This window comes from Salmo salar, chromosome 03, assembly GCF_965601325.2.
Source record: "Salmo salar chromosome 03, fSalSal1, whole genome shotgun sequence".
In the NCBI taxonomy this organism is placed as follows: Eukaryota; Metazoa; Chordata; class Actinopteri; order Salmoniformes; family Salmonidae; genus Salmo; species Salmo salar.
Window position 1 is genome coordinate 53574120 of NC_138293.1, and position 16874 is coordinate 53590993.

The window sequence follows — 16874 nt, forward strand, 5'->3', positions numbered from 1 at the left end:
TTTTAGTCTCATCTGACCAGAGTACCTTCTTCCATATGTTTGGGGAGTCTCCCACATGCCTTTTGGCGAACACCAAACGTTTTTGCTTATTTTTTTCTTTAAGCAATGGCTTTTTTTCTGGCCACTCTTCCGTAAAGCCCAGCTCTGTGGGTTGTACGGCTTAAAGTGGTCCTATGGACAGATACTCCAATCTCAGCTTTGCAGCTCCTTCAGGGTTATCTTTGGTCTCTTTGTCGCCTCTCTGATTAATGCCCTCCTTGCCTGGTCCATGGATTTTGGTGGGCGGCCCTCTCGGCAGGTTTGTTGTGCTGCCATATTCTTTCATTTTTTTTGGAGAGCTCCTTGGTCTTCATGGTGCCGCTTGCTTGGTGGTGCCCCTTGCTTGGTGGTGTTGCAGACTCTGGTACCTTTCAGAACAGGTGTATATATACTGAGATCTTGTAACAGATCATGTGACACTTAGATTGCACACAGGTGGACTTTATTTAACTAATTATGTGACTTCTGAAGGTAATTGGTTGCACCAGATCTTATTTAGGGGCTTCATAGCAAAGGGGGTGAATACATATGCACACACCACTTTTCCGTTACATTATTTTTTTTTACATTTTTGTAACAAGTTATTTTTTTCATTTCACTTCACCAATTTAGACTATTTTTTGTATGTCCATTACATGAAATCCAAATAAAAATCCATTTAAATTACAAGTTGTAATGCAACAAAATAGGAAAAACGCCAAAAGCGACGAATACTTTGCAAGGCACTGTAACATTCTGTTGGTGGCAATTTTGTATAATCTTTAAATTGAAACACCAAGTTTGAATCAAGCATTGTTTTGGGTATCAGTTCATAAACCATGTGCCATGGAATCGGCACATCGAAAATACTATTTTATAACCTGTATGGCACCGCTGTCAACATTTTGTTCCTCAAATGAAAATGGTTCCATTTGCAATTAACCGAAAGTGAAAGGTTGTAATCTGGATAAAGGAAAAAAGGCAAGGGGTGAGGCATTCTTACTAATCTACTGGATAACCAGTAGATGTTATGCCCAGGTTCTTTTAGCTTTTCTTCATCCCCCTATTCGTGTTCTCCTCCCACTTTCCTTCTTTATTTTTTTAATTCTAGATCCCTTACTTTATATTTTAACCCAATGTTTACCCTCTGTCCTCCTTTCTTGCTCTCTCTCTGTCACTCTCTCATGTTCTCCAGGACTGTTGTCTGCCTGTAAGATCCTGCAGCAGCTGAGAGTGCCCCTCATTAACTCATTAAGTAGTGTGCTTGCCTGGAAGCATATCCTGTTCTCACCTTCGACATGTGTGCTGGGTTCTGGGAGGGTGGAAAGGACACCTGTGACACAACGGTGGGCCGTTGGTATGTCTCTCTACTGGTCAGTTTGTCCAGGTGGGAATCACGAGTTTCGGGAAAGGCTGCGGTAGAGAAGGCATGCCTGGAGTCTACACCCGGGTGTCCCGCTATGTGGTTTTCATCCAGGAGATTATTAACTCCGATACCAGGCTTCTGCTGAGGCCTAGGTCATCCTGACTGTTTATGAGACAGTAGTCCATCCCTCTTTTTATATTCTTCTTTATCTCAGATGAACCAAAATCTCTGACTTGTGACTTTTGTTTAAAGGGATAGTACGCAGGCTATGGACAAGGTATTACAGCAAGCCATGCTTTGTTTTTGTTTACCTTGTGTAGCTCAAAGAAGTTACTGATGAATAATATCAGGACTATTGACTTGGATTGAATTTGTGCCAGAAATGTGGAAACAGTGGCCAGGTAAACAAAACCAAAGCATGATCGCTGTCATACCGTGTCCATAGACTGAATACAGGGTAAGGAAACCAATATGTCATTTTGTGTTTTAGGTGAACTACCCCTTTAAATAATGCATTGACGTCCTTTTAAGGCCGCATATTGGTATTGATTGTGAGTGATCTACTCGTTGATTCTTGACTGTGACTATTCATACTGAAATAATTACTTAGTCAACCTGTGTGTGAGTCTGTTGTTTTAACTGCTGTCAGAGATTGATATTGTGACTGTTCAAATGTGTTATTCATTGCCGGTCGGTTGGCATCTACAATACTGTACTCCTTACTTACTCCTTAGATGAATGTGTATCGTCCTTTTTCATGTTTTTATGGCTACAGCATGACATGCTGTGAATCCCCAAGCATTTTCTGACCCTGCTGTCACTGATAATGGTAGTTACACCCCCACCTAGCAGTCTCTTTAGAGCAGGCAGTCTGCCCAAACCCAAAACAGGATAGCACAAAAGTGCATTTAGTGAATATGATTCTTTATTTTCTATTTCCAGTGTATAGAATATCATACATTAATAATATACTCTACAAGGTCTTCCTCCAGTGTTTTTTTCAGTCAAGAGAAGAAGGCACATGTACTTAGGAATCATCAAGATGACAACACTGAATCACGAGGGATAGTCACGGGGGAGGATATTGTAAGCAGAGGGGGGTTGGGGACAAAGAGCTGGAGCTCTCAAGCTCAGCAGCGAACGGGGAGTGACTAGGGGCAAAGGATCACAGACTTTTCTCTCGGCGGAGGAGGGGTTTGAGTGCTAAAATGTTAAAATAACTGACGAAACACACTTAACTTTCCTGCACTAGACAATAACGTAACAGTGACATCACAGGCCGAAAGCAAAAAACAGCTGAGTGGATAGTGTGGGGAAATGTGGGTGTGGTTTGATATTGAAAGGGGTGGGTCCATACTTAATAGGCATGGTTGGCCACATAGAGGGATTCTCCGCCGGCAGCACCCTTGTCTCCAGAGGAAACATACTTGCCCTGACAGGCCTTGCTGTTGTTCTGTAAATGAGAGAGATAGAGAAGGAGAGAGAGCAGGAAAGAGTGAGAGAGGGCATGGGAAAGAGAGAGGAATGTAAGACGGAGAAAGAGATGGTGTGAGAGAGAAAGTGGAAGAAAGATAAGACAACGGATTAGTACAGACCCTCTGTCTTCCCACACAAGGACATATGGAGCCTTAGCTCCACTTCCTCTTGCTATCTCATTGTTATAGAAACATTAGGAACACACCCCATGGCCTTCCTTTATTAGGTTTATACGGTGTCTGTAGTACTGTCTAGGACCTTTCACCTTATTCTAGAGACTGTAGTCCAGGGCTATCCAACTAGCTTTCTGTACAATATACAGTAGTGTACATGTGATGGCAGATTTTGAAAAAACAAATGGCCAACACATTTATAGGCTACAAACCATCATGATATCATTCTGTCAAGTAGGCCTACTTTGGAGTCAATATTTAATTGGGAAGGTTTTTGGGAAAAGACTGTTTTGGCATTCTAACTGGCTACACAACACATGGGCGCACACAAACAGGCGTTACTTCTTCAGAAAGTTGCAGGAAATACGAATCAGCGATGCATTCTTTTTATGAATTATGAAAAACGTGTTTAATTTAACTACTCTACCGCTGTCGTTCATCTGTAAGCTGCTCCATTGGACAACCAGTTATTTGAGCTGCATGCTCTTGCTGCCCGACAAATGACATTCTGTTCAATTCGAGCCCTGAGTGTAGGGGAATTGAGCATTTTGTTTGGGCTAAAATCAGGAGGAAATAACAAATGTATTTTGAAAAGCAGTAATTTTTTTAATTATGTCATTAACTGTTTCATCCCTCCCCTATAATACCAAATGAAGTCAATTGAAGTGATTGCAGATCACTCAAAAAACAAACCTCTGCTACGAACTCCCTATCAAGCATTTTTGCTTGATTTTTGTTGGCTTTCTTGTGGCGGTAATTGCAGAAAAAATAAGCTATACTCACTTGAGAGCATTACCCTTGCTTAGCCACCTAACATCATTATGTAAAAGTAGATCATGATGACTATGAAACAAGCGATGTTCATGCGGTGGCGCCGCCAGATATTTGCAGCTGCAGTTGGATGATATTAGCAGCTCTGATTGGCAGTATGTTGAAGGATATTAATTGACGGCACTTAATGGGCAGGACTACAGGAAAACAGATTCTCCTACTGGAGAATATTGACAGAGGGCTCATTTTGGCACAAAACATATATTTTTGTCAGATTTTTAAAAATTAATGTTCAGAATTGATCAAAAGGGGGGACTGAGATGGTCTAGCGGTTAGGGCCGCATATATACTGTGTTGGCGTGGATCCAAATCCAGCCCACGCCCTTCTGGCACAAGCTTCTCTCCAATCTTTCCAGTCTTTCTCTCACTGTCTCTAACCCCACAAAAAAAAAACATTTTAATTTTTTTTATCAAAGGCACATTATAAATGTATAAACTGGCAGCTAGTTGAATAGCCCTGCTGTAGTTTGTTATCACAGAGGGTCACAATAATTATAAAAACCTTGTGATGTAATGCCCACTGCTACTGTTGAACTATGCACAAAGTACCATCACGCTTACTATATAAATGCCTTAACCTGACTCTGAGAACATTGACAGATGTGCTGCATTAGGGTCACTTGATAAATCAGTAATATCTTTGGGAAGTTATTATAGTTAAAAGTGAATCTAGAAATACTTTGCTTGCCCGGTGCAATGGAACAAATTGAATAATTCCGAAAGTGCAAACCCCGCCCATCTAACACTCAAGGCAGGCAGGCTGAATGAAACGCTCAATCAAAGTATTAGAAAGAAAATAAATACTACTATTTGAATGCCACCCCTCGTATCTCCCTCCCTCCCTCATGTTCTTCTCTCTGTGTGGGTCATACCAGGGCTCTCTTGATGAACTCCTCCTGGCAGGCCTTGCCATTCTCTGGCTTGCCTCCCCAGGCCTTGAGGGCGGAGGCCTGCAAGGCGCGGCCGTAGGAGAACGTGATGGCCCAGGGCCGGTGAAGGGGACACTGGTTCATGGCATTCAGGTTGATGGAGGCTTCCTCCTCAGACTGGCCTCCAGACAGGAAGGTGATGCCTGGGGAAGGACGGAGGGAGGAAGACAGGGAGAGGAAGGGTAAGATAAGAGGAGGAGGGGATGTGTGTGGGGGAGGAGGGTTGTGTGTGTGTGTGTGTGTGTGTGTGTGTGCATGTAAAGTAGAGTGAGTGTGTGTGTGTGCGTGTAAAGGACGTCATGCTGCTTGCTTAGTGAGTACCACTTGCTCCCGATTTGGAACATACCTGGCTCGAAACCGGGACCTCTGCTTCACAAACACACATGACCGTCCTCCCTCAAGCATCTCTGCGGGTTGCGCCACTCAAAAGCTAGCTCTTGAGCGGCGAAAGCGGCGACACTTAAGGCTGAGGAGTAAGTTTCACACATCTCCATGTGCTACACGTGCGTGCATATCTCCATATTTACATATGTATAGTACCAGTCAAAAGATTGGACACACCTACTCCTTCCAGGGTTTTTCTTTATTTTTACTATTTTCTACATTGTAGAATAGTGAAGACATCAAAACTGTGAAATAACACATATGGAATCAGGTAGTAACCAAAAAAGTATTAAAAAAACATTTTATATTTGAGATTCTTCAAAGTAGCCACCCTTTGCCTTGACGACAGCTTTGCACACTCGTGGTATTCTCTCAACCAGCTTCATGAGGTAGAACATTTCAACTAACAGGTGTGCCTTCTTAAAAGTTAATTTGTGGAATTTCTTTCCTTCTTAATGCATTTGAGCCAATCAGTTGTGTTGTTATAAGGTAGGGGCGGTATACAGAAGATAGCCCTATTTGGTAAAAGACCAAGTCCATATTATGGCAAGAACAGCTCAAATAAGCAAAGAGAAACGACAGTCCATCATTACTTTAAGACATGAAGGTCAGTCAATCCGGAAAATGTCAAAATCTTTTAAACTTTCTTCAAGTACAGTCACAAAAACCATCAAGCGCTATGATGAACATGGCTCTCATGAGGACTGCCACAGGAAGACCCAGAGTTACCTCTGCTGCAGAGGATAAGTTCATTAGAGTTACCAGCCTCAGAAATTGCAGCCCAAATAAATGCTTCACAGAGTTCAAGTAACAGACACATCACAACATCAACTGTTCAGAGGAGACTGTGAATCAGGCCATGGTCGAATTGCTGCGAAGAAAACACTACTAAAGGGCACCAATAAGAAGAAGAGACTTGGTTGGGCCAAGAAACACGAGCAATGGACATTAGACCGGTGGAAATCTGTCCTTTGGTCTGATGAGTCCAAATTTGAGATTTCTGGTTCCAACCGCCGTGTCTTTGTGAGATGCAGAGTAGGTGAATGGATGATCTCTGCATGTGTGGTTCCCACTGTGAAGCGTGGAGGAGGAGGTGTGATGGTGCTTTGCCGGTGACACTGTCAGTGATTTATTTAGAATTCAAGGCACACTTAACCAGCATGGCATCCACAGCATTTTGCAGCGATACGCCATCCAATCTGGTTTGTGCTTAGTGGGACTATTATTTGTTTTACAACAGGACAATGACCCAACACACCTCCAGGCTGTGTAAGGGCTATTTGACCAAGAAGGAGAGTGATGGAGTGCTGCATCAGATCACCCGACCTCAACCCAATTGAAATGGTTTGGGATGTGTTGGACCGCAGAGTGAAGGAAAAGCAGCCAACAAGTGCTCAGCATGTGTGGGAACTCCTTCAAGACTGTTGTAAAAACATTCCAGGTGAAGCTGGTTGAGAGAATACCAAGAGTGTGCAAAGCTGTCATCAAGGCAAAGGGTGGCTACTTTGAAGAATCTCAAATCTAAAATATACTTTGATTTAACAATTTGTTTCGGTTAATACATGACTCCATATGTGTTATTTCATAGTTTTGATGTCTTCACTATTATTCTACAATGTAGAGAATAGTCAAAATTAAGAAAAACCCTTGAATGAGTAGGTGTTCTAAAACTTTGACCGGTAGTGTATTTATATAACGTCAATGGTCTGTGTTAGTGAGATCGTGAGGTCTTCGAGATTTCTTCTTCATTCTTGGAAAATGACTAGTTCTGAAACCTAACGTTTCTCCGTCTCATCATTTTACCCTATTAATCCAGGTATGTAATGTGCAAAAGTGCAATATGACTGAAAATATTGAGGTAGGTGTGTCCAAGCGAGTAGGTGTGTCCAAACGTTTTGACTGTTCCTATATATATATATATGTCTCTCCTTCTCACCAGGCACAGCTGGGGGCACGGTACGGCGCAGGGCGGTGACAGTTGCCATGGCTATCTCCTGGTTGCTATACTTTTGGGAGCAGGAGTGTCCAGGGGTGACCATATTGGGCTTCAGCAGGGTGCCCTCCAGGTACACGTGGTGGTCAGACAGAGCCTTATACACTGCAGCCAGAACCTGGGGGGAGGAGGGGGAGAGAGAGCGACCGGAAAAAGACAGGGGACAGAGAGCGAGAGAGAGAAAGACAAGGGGACAGAGAGTGAGAGACAAAGAAAGGAAACAGAAGAAATAGGGATGAGACAGACAGAAATAGTTAGAGGTGTTGAAATTGAAATTGATTGAATGACTGACTGATCTAATGAGTGTTCCTATCTTACCCAGACTTAGCACGCTCTATTCCAATACCCACACTAAGGTTGCATTTACATATCAGCCCATTTCTGATCTTTTTTTCACTAGTTCAGATCAGATCTGAACAAGATCCAGTGTGAAAAAAATCTGATGTAATTGGTCAAAAGACCAACTTGGTCAGAATTGGGCTGCCTGTCTAAATGCAGCCAATTAGAATGAAGCAGACATGCATTTTAAGTGGCATGCTAGAATGGCTATTGGAAGGTAGCCACTGTTTTTCTGTTAGTCGGAGCGATCCCACACCTTCTCTGTGACATACTGGCAGCGCTTCAGGTCATGGTCTCCGTCTGGCAGGATCTCAGGCTCCACAATGGGCACGATGCCATGCTAGGGAAGGGCACAGGAGCATGGCAACCAGCGTCATGACTACAGAACAGACAAAACAACTTTTCGATGGCACTGGAGTTCGAGCTAATTTGATTCACTTGGTGGTTAACTCTACAGCTACAGAGCAGGCTAAAATAACTACAACTCCTTGATAAGTAATTATAGTGGTCATATTGTTTTTCGAAAGCCCAGATGTGAAACATTTACAATAAATAGATATTGTTTTGTGGAGATTGATGAAGAGTGGGTAATGATGTAATGTAAGCGTGAACTGTAGGGGCCAAGTGTGTGCCAACTCATTATATGTGTGCCAATATGTTCACACATGTTCAATGCGTGTTTCTGTGTGTGTGTGTCTGTGTGTCTCACCATCTGGCAGATGCTGGCGTAGCGGGCCAGGACGTTGGCGTTCTCCTTGATGGCCAGCTCTGAGGGGGTGGTGTCAGTGATCTTCAGCACACAACGCCACTTAGCAAAGTCAGCTCCGTCCTTTTTGTACTGGGCGCACCGCTCGTACAGCCCATCCAGACCTGAGGGAGAGAGACAGAGACACAGAGAGAGCGACAGACAGACAGAGAGAGCGACAGACAGACAGACAGACAGACAGACAGACAGACAGACAGACAGACAGACAGACAGACAGACAGACAGAGCGACAGACAGACAGACAGAGCGACAGACAGACAGAGAGAGCGACAGACAGACAGAGAGAGCGACAGACAGACAGAGAGAGCGACAGACAGACAGAGAGAGCGACAGACAGACAGAGAGAGCGACAGACAGACAGACAGGCAGGCAGGCAGGCAGACAGACAGACAGACAGACAGACAGACAGACAGACAGACAGACAGACAGACAGACAGACAGACAGACAGACAGACAGACAGACAGACAGACAGACAGACAGACAGACAGACAGACAGACAGACAGACAGAGAGAGAGAGAGAGGATGGATATGTGTAACATTAGGAAATAAACATGACTCGACACTTTGTTCCAAACCATCCCCTGAATACAATCTGCATATGAAGCAAAGTTGAGCTCAATACTAGAGGTGAAAGATCACCTAGACCCGGCCTGCCGTTGTCTCTCACCCTGAGTGGTGGTCTCTCCGTTGGTCCCGGCCAGGGGGACAACACCTTTGTCCACCTTGATGCCCACCACCATGTCCCTCTCCTTGATGAGCTGGGGGAACAGCTTGCCGTCGTCTGTTTTCTGGTACAGGGTCTCATGGAAGAAGATGACTCCACCGATGCATGGCTCTACGCGGTCGGCCGTGAAGAGGAGCTGGCGGTAAAGACGGCGGTTCTCCTCAGTGTTCTCAGCGTTGATGCTTTGGAAACGCTTGGCGACGCTGCCTGTTGGAATGTAAAATATATACAGTGCATTCAGAAGGTATTCAGACACCTTTCCTTTTTCAACATTTTGTTACGTTACTGCCTTCTTCTAAAAAGTATTAAATAAAATAAAAAATACCCATCAATCTACACACAATACACCATAATGACAAAGCGAAAACAGGTTTTTAGAAATACCTTATTTACATAAGTATTTAGACCCTATGCTATGAGACTCGAAATTGAGCTCAGGTGCATCTTGTTTCCATTGAACATTCTTGAGATGTTTTTACAACTTGATTGGAGTCCACCGGTGATAAATTCAATTGATTGGACATTACTCGGAAAGGAAAGGCAGCTGTGTTCTTAGGGACCTTCAATACTGCAGACATTTTTTGGTACCCTTCCCCAGATCTGTGCCTTGACACAATCCTGTCTCGGAGCTCTACGGACAATTCCTTCAACCTCATGGCTTGGTTTTTGCTCTCATTCACTGTCAGCTGTGGGACCATTATATAGACAGGTGTGTGCCTTTCCAAATCATGTCCTATCAATTGAATTTACCACAGGTGGACTCCAATCAAGTTGTAGAAAGATCTCAAGGATGATCAATGGAAACAGGATGCACTCCATTTCGAGTCTCATAGCAAAGGTTCTGAATACTTATGTAAATAAGGTATCTGTTTTTTATTTTTAATACATTTGCTAAAATTTCTACAAACCTGTTTTCGCTTTGTCATTATGTGTGGAGATTGATGAGGAAAAATGTAATTTAATCAATTTTAGAATAAGGCTGTAACGTAACAAAATGTGGGAAAAGTGAAGGGGTCTGAATACTTTCCGAAGGCACTGTATTTGCAGAAATCCATTGAGGTGTATTTTGTGGCTTTTGCCGAATGCGTTCTAATGATCTAAAGTCACGCTTTTGCAACTGCCTGTAAACACACAGTCCAGTTCAAAGTGAATGATGGCAGGCTCGTGTGACAAATGGCTTGTTTGCATAAAGGCCTACCGTAGATGTGATTGGTATGGCACACCGGTCTGTGTAGACCCTGGTCCTGGACGAGACAGATGTTTTAAATTAGGTTTTATTTCCTGCAGTGAATATTAATTGTCCAAATGCACAGCCGCTTTCCCTCTCTATATTGCTATAGAATTTTCACAAATGCCTTTTATTTTTATTTAACCTTTATTTAACTAGGCAAGTCAGTTAAGAACAAATTCTTATTTACAATGACGGCCTACCCCGGCCAAACCCTAACCCGGTCGACGCTGGGACAATTGTGCGCCGCCCTATGGGACTCCCAATCATGGCCGGTTGCGATACAGCCTGGAATCCAACCAGGGTCTGTAGTGACACCTCTACCACTGAGATGCAGTGCCTTAGATCTCTGTGCCACTCGGGAGCCTTACTATATGTAATTCCCAAACATTCTAAGAATTTATGAAAATTACCATATCTAAGTGCTCACTTGTCAGAAAATGTAAAAAAATAAAAGTGGCATATTCTTCCTTGGGTGTATAAGAACAGATTTTAAATAAGATTTCATCTTGGTAAAATGCTATTAGTTCCATTTTAATACATTCATACATATACAGTATATACTAGTGTTATGACAATTCCAAATCTCTACTTTCGTTAGCAGGCTGTCCTTGGGACAAGAAGGTTCTCGTTTGAAGTGCAATACACAGACAAACCCCACAAAATCACCACTTAATAAATACTACATTTGGAAAACTGGCCTTGATGGCACCAAATTCTCCAAGACATCTGTATTGTAATTTAAATGGGAGGTTCAGTGCCAACATGCAGGACAGTTTGCCAAGCCTTATATTTCCCGAGGCTGGAACATCACCATAGTAACAGCAGTGTGAACTTGGATGTTGCCATTCTCCCTTTCAGGGATTGGCACATTTTTCTATGTGTTATGTAAGTAGCATACAGTGCCACTTGGGCAAGACTTTCTCAGTGGTAGGTTACAGCTGAAGATGTGGTTTTGCTTGCAGACATTGTGAAATGTGATGGTAAGCGTTCAAATTGTGTTTAATACATTCTTATACCCTTCTCTCTCTGATAATAAACTGTTTTTACATGTAGGCCTTGTTATGTAGGGTAGGTTGTGTTATGTAATAGTGCAATCTCTCTGTCTCTCTCTTGCTCTTTTGCTCTGCCAGTCTGGCAGTGTCAGTTATAGCCCCATTATTGGCCACCGTACACCATCTTTGATATGCCATGAATAAGTGTGTTTAGTGAGTGATCTGATCCGTGTGTGTGGACTCATCAGCAGTCCCCTACCAGTAGACTCATCGGCAGCAAGGATTCCCTTGCCGGGAGCAACGATCTTCTGAGCAATATCACTGAGCTCCTTCTTCTGCTCCGTAGAGAGGAATGGGAATGAGTGAGGCATCGTGTCTCTGAGAGAGAGAGAGATAGAGAGAGCAAAAGCAAGAGCGAGAGCTAAGGTGGGAGTGAAGGAGTGACGGGGTGAGGGAGAGGGAAGGGGTGAGGGAGATGAATGAGGGAGACATGGAGAGAAATCATTGTTATAAATCTTTATGTTGAAAGGATTATAGATTCAGTATTTGCAGCAAGGATGGTTAATCCCCACTGATGCAATCAACTGTCATAGCAGCATCATAAGGCTGTAATTCACTCCCCTGGCGACCGGGTTCATACATTAAACATTCTCCATTCAAGCTGCAAAGACTTCAAATTCCTCCTTAACTAGATTTAATGGCGAGAAGGCAAAAAAGGCGAACTATACGTACTACGAACCTGTTGCCGGGGGACACGAGTGTATTACCTACCGTATGTGTACATCAAGCCCAGACGATACAGTAGATATAAGCCACTAGCAGCTGCACAGGCTAGTAATCATGCTGAGTCTCCCAATATAACCTTGGTCTGCCTATGTGCGCCATCAGAGGAGTCCGTCCGATTTCTCAAACAAAAGCATCTCACAAATTCTGGTGAGCATTTCAACCGTGAAATACAACATGACGCTAGCTTGAAATCGCATTATACATCCAAATCTTCCCTTATAGCCGGTGCGTGGAGTTTTCACATACCGTGCGTACGTGAGGGATTCGCTTTTGTCATCCGTTGATGTAGGCGTGTACACGATGTTCTGGTTGTCTTTTGGGGAGCGCTTGTGTGATATTTCTGGATTTTTTTGCGCGCTATGAACAGGTTACATAATATGCGCGTTATTACATGCGAGGTCCTGGCAAGCGTTACAGGCAGGTAGCCTGTTAGAGCATTGGGCCAATAACTGAAAGGTTGCTAGATCGAATCCCCGAGCTGATAAGGTAAAACTCTGTCGTTCTGCCTCTGAACAAGACAGTTAACCCACTGTTCTTTGGCCGTCATTGTAAATATGAATTTGTTCTTAACTGACTTGCCTAGTTAAATAAATCAAATAAAATACTTCCGCGTCTGTCCTTGCCATTGCATCCGTATGACCTTGTAATACATTGGGAGTTGCCGGATAGGAAGTCACACGTAAGAGTCATATTTCAACTACAGACATAAAATACGACATCATATATATATATTACATATTTAGCTTGAGGCTTATACATACATCAATACAGTAATGTCTGATGGAAACGACGTCATTTCACATAACAAAGGATTAGTTGATGAAAAAAACTTACCAGTTTATCTGCACAAGATAATAGAGCAAAAGCTGTAACTTTACGGTTTAAAGAGGGAAGCGATGCGTTCTGTTGCAATATCGGCAATGAAGGATGTCTAGTACTGTTAAATGTCAAGTGACTAGGGAAGGCCAGTGACGAAAGAGGGCCTTGCCCCAGACCACGTACGGAGACTGTCCAATCAAAACTCACGATTGAAGATTGACATATCATTCCATCCATTGTTTGGAGAAAACGTTTTTTCCTGTGACAGTGGTTGGCTCACTTGCATCCAAGTGCCGTTCTTTTGAATGACGGAAGAGAAAGAAGGCGTGTTTTAGGAATAAAGGGGTGGAAAGATTTGTGATCATGTACGTGACAGATCTCACGTGCATAATGCATGCCCTATACGTGCCCGTGATATACAGCCACAGCAGAAAGGCACACTACTTTGTGGTGCCGCACTGAAGCCAGACTGCACCACAGAAGCGGCATTATCCTCAAGCTTGACCTACCATGAATGAATAAGCCTTTTCAATTGAAACCTCAGGGATGTTATGTTGCTGCAGATTTGGCTTGAGACTATTCATAATGATAGTTTACATGGAATAAGAATACACCTTGGTCATAATAATCAATTCAATTACTAGACCTACTATATATTATAAATACAATATGATGATGTCAACATGTACAGAACACTACTGGCAGCAAAGCTATTCAAAATACATTATATTATAGACACTGTAGCCAGCGCTAAACTACCTTTGAATCATCACCATTCACCATCACCATTCATTACTTCATTGTCTCCCTCTTTCAAATTAGGTTTCTAATTCTGCTCTCCTTTGCTTCCTTTACCCATACCTCTATCCACGTCACCCATCCCTCCCTCCATGTTACTGGTGTGAAACATGATGTGCTGGTTTAGTTTGGCCATGTTGATGTTCAGCCGTAGCCTCCATTGGTACGACGACTTGGAAACCACATTCAGCACCATCATCACACATTGTAACAACGTTTCCTAAACATTTCAGAAACTCTGCCTTGGTAGTATTGATTTCAGTCTTTGTGTGATGTGACCTTCCTCTGGCGCAGTCAGACCACCATATTACATAATACACCCTGGCTCGCTGTGCTACCCAGGGGACCACAGACTGACCAATGCTCTGTCCACAGGGGGACACTCTTTTCAAGGCATTTCGATACAAAGTTATTTTAGTAGTAGGTTAGGAGAGCATTTTCGATAAACCTGACCCCTTTCCTTATTTTAACCTGTCTCCTAACCTTCTGTTAATTCTCCTAACCTGCTGTGTAAGTTCTCCTAACCTGATACAAAAAAGTAACTTTGAAATCGAAGTGCTGTGAAGAGTGTTTCCTGTTTCCACAGAGGCCGAAAGGTGGAGTGTGTATCAATCCTGTGTGTGTGTGTAATTGTGGGGAGTTGGCACTGCAGTGATAAGTCTGTGTGAATAGTACTGTTATTCATTGCTAACCTTCACCTCTTCAGGATGAGTTGGATTCACCGCATGTCTGTCTACAATGGTCACTGCATCCAGTTTACAAGGCTGCCCCTTTTCTCGCATCCTTCGGACACCGTGTCAAACACCAGAGGCCAGAATATAGCAGATTTAGTAGTAGCATAATGGGAACCCTTGAAGTATCACTATTCCTCATAGAATGTACTAGTAAAACCCATAATGCACACTACTGTTCCAATGGAAGGTCAGGTGGTTTGTCAAACATCCGCTTGGTCTATTGAATATGGACACCATAAGCCTAAACAGTTTTCCTGTCCCACATCAGGTTGACTCAGTAAAAGCAGGAACTTAATCTCATATCTATTAAATGGAGTTGTCCCAAATTACTTGAAGTTGCACCAAATACTGCATAGAACATGGGATTTTAACCCCTTTGGGAGAAATATCTTAATTACATGTAACAATTCAAAGTTAGTTCCTTAATGCTACCAAAGTACATGTTTCTTTGGCACAATTAAATGCAAAGTGTTGCTAAATATTGGAAAACAATATCCGGATAACAAACATGTCCTAGCTTGCATGGATTGCATGCACTGTCCAAAATACATTTGACAGTGTTGGATCATGTTGTCATTTGGTTGGCAGGCTCTCAACTTTTCAACACATATATAAATCACTGTTGTTTATAAACATGGCAGCATTAAACATGGCATACATGAGCTCAAAAGATGGCATAACCTCAGTAACACAATACAGCTTCTAGCCCTGTCCCACTGCATGTGCTGTAACGTCAGCGAACTATACATCAAAAGATTACATGATTGGCTATAGAAGAGTAGTATGCATGGGACGAGGCTACAATACCATTCCCATTCTGTACAGTCTGCAGACTGACACAGAATACACAGAGAGGGTTATGGTCAATGCGTCCTACACTTTCTGAGGTGGAGGTATAAGAAGACTGTTGTGAGAGAGGGAAAGCAGACGATCTGGAGAACATCTGTGATTCCCCTCTAGGCCCACATGGCTAGTATTTATCCTCTGTTCATGACCTTTGACATTTGGCCAGCATAGCTAATCTTAGTAGGCGATGGAGACGCACACAGCAACTAGAGAAGGGCATAGCGACCTTCACAAACACAGAACAAAGGGAATGCATGAGAGGCGGCGTTGAAAAGGAGGGAAAGGTTATAGATACAGAGTCCGAGAGAAACAGAAAGAGAGATGGTGTGTTATAAACGCACATCACTTAGACTACACAGAAAAGTTATGCAAAGGGAATGACAATAAAATGCCCTAGAAAGAAGTCTCAGTCCAGTCACTCTACCCTTCGATGAACTAAACCTAAACCTGGTGACCTTAGAGGATGGGTAAACCCAGCTCTACTGCTGAAAGAAGAATTCACTATCTGTTCCCCTGTACTATCCTCCACCTGCCACACTCATGTCACCTGGAACAACCCAGTCAATGGCATTTGGTTGCCCTTCTCCACAAACCAAAGCTATGTCACTTGACTTACAGGCACTTGACTTACAGGCAACATAAATGGGACTGGTGGTAAACCTATTGTAGTAATTCTTGCCTCAAATGAACTTCCTGCTGTAACTGAGCCAAAAGATACAATCTAGTGTGTAGGTTCTCAGGCAAGTCAGCTGACTGCAACATATTTTCTTTCCTGTGTTGGAACTTTGGAATGTATTGACCGTTGATTTGGGACAGTGGACATTGTCAAGTGACAGGGCTCATGTGACAGTTGTTATTAGAGAAATAATTATGGGACTGACAGTCTTATGTTGCTTGAGGCTGGGAGAGGAGCATACTGAGGAAATGTCACAATATTGCGCATGTTTTGAGAACCGCACAATATATTTCATCAGGAAAAAAAGGTTTATTCCTTTCCGTGGATTTACTTTTCTAAAGCACACATTTGTCAAATCTCCAAACATAAGATATACAGGCCATTGATAAGTTTAAAAATAGTCATCTTTAATTGACATGGGTCAATAGCTTAAAAAGTACAAGTCCACAGCGTCAAAGCTACAGTATATACATATGTAATGTGTAAAAACTTGAGTGTAAATGTGATAAAAATAACTGATTAAGGAATAGTTAAAACCATCATGGAAGTATTACATCAGCTACAAGTGTACAAAACATTAAGGACACCTGCTCTTTCCATGACATAAACTGACCAGGTGAATCCAGGTGAAAGCTATGATCACTTATTGATGTCACTTGTTAAATCCACTTCAATCAGTGTAGATCAAGGGGAGGAGACAGGTTGAAGAAGGATTTTTAAGCCTTGAGACGTTAATTGTGTGTGCCATTCAGAGGGTAAATGGGCAAGACGAAAGATTGAAGTACCTTTGAACGGGGTATGGTAGTAGATGCTAGGCGCACCAGTTTGTGTCAAGAAGTCTAACGCTGCTGGGGTTTTCACGCTCAACAGTTTTCCGTGTGTATCAAGAATGGTCCACCACCCAAAGGACATCCAGCCAACTTGACACAATCTGTGGGAAGCATTGGAGTCAACATGGGCCAGCATCCCTGTGGAACGATTTTGACACCAT

At 42.8% G+C, this 16874-nt stretch overlaps 1 protein-coding gene across 2 annotated transcripts; it reads right to left on the reverse strand.

The window, feature by feature from the left end:
- Positions 1-464: 464 nt before the first annotated feature.
- On the reverse strand, positions 465-13037 carry aldoaa (aldolase, fructose-bisphosphate A a). Of its 2 annotated transcripts, none has more exon segments than NM_001173920.1 (8): positions 465-2837; positions 4737-4936; positions 7114-7288; positions 7766-7849; positions 8219-8379; positions 8945-9208; positions 11484-11645; positions 12845-12919. In NM_001173920.1, coding segments are annotated over 7 exon segments (1092 nt in total). In that variant the 5' UTR covers positions 11596-11645; positions 12845-12919; the 3' UTR covers positions 465-2741.
- Between the last annotated feature and the right edge of the window lie 3837 nt (positions 13038-16874).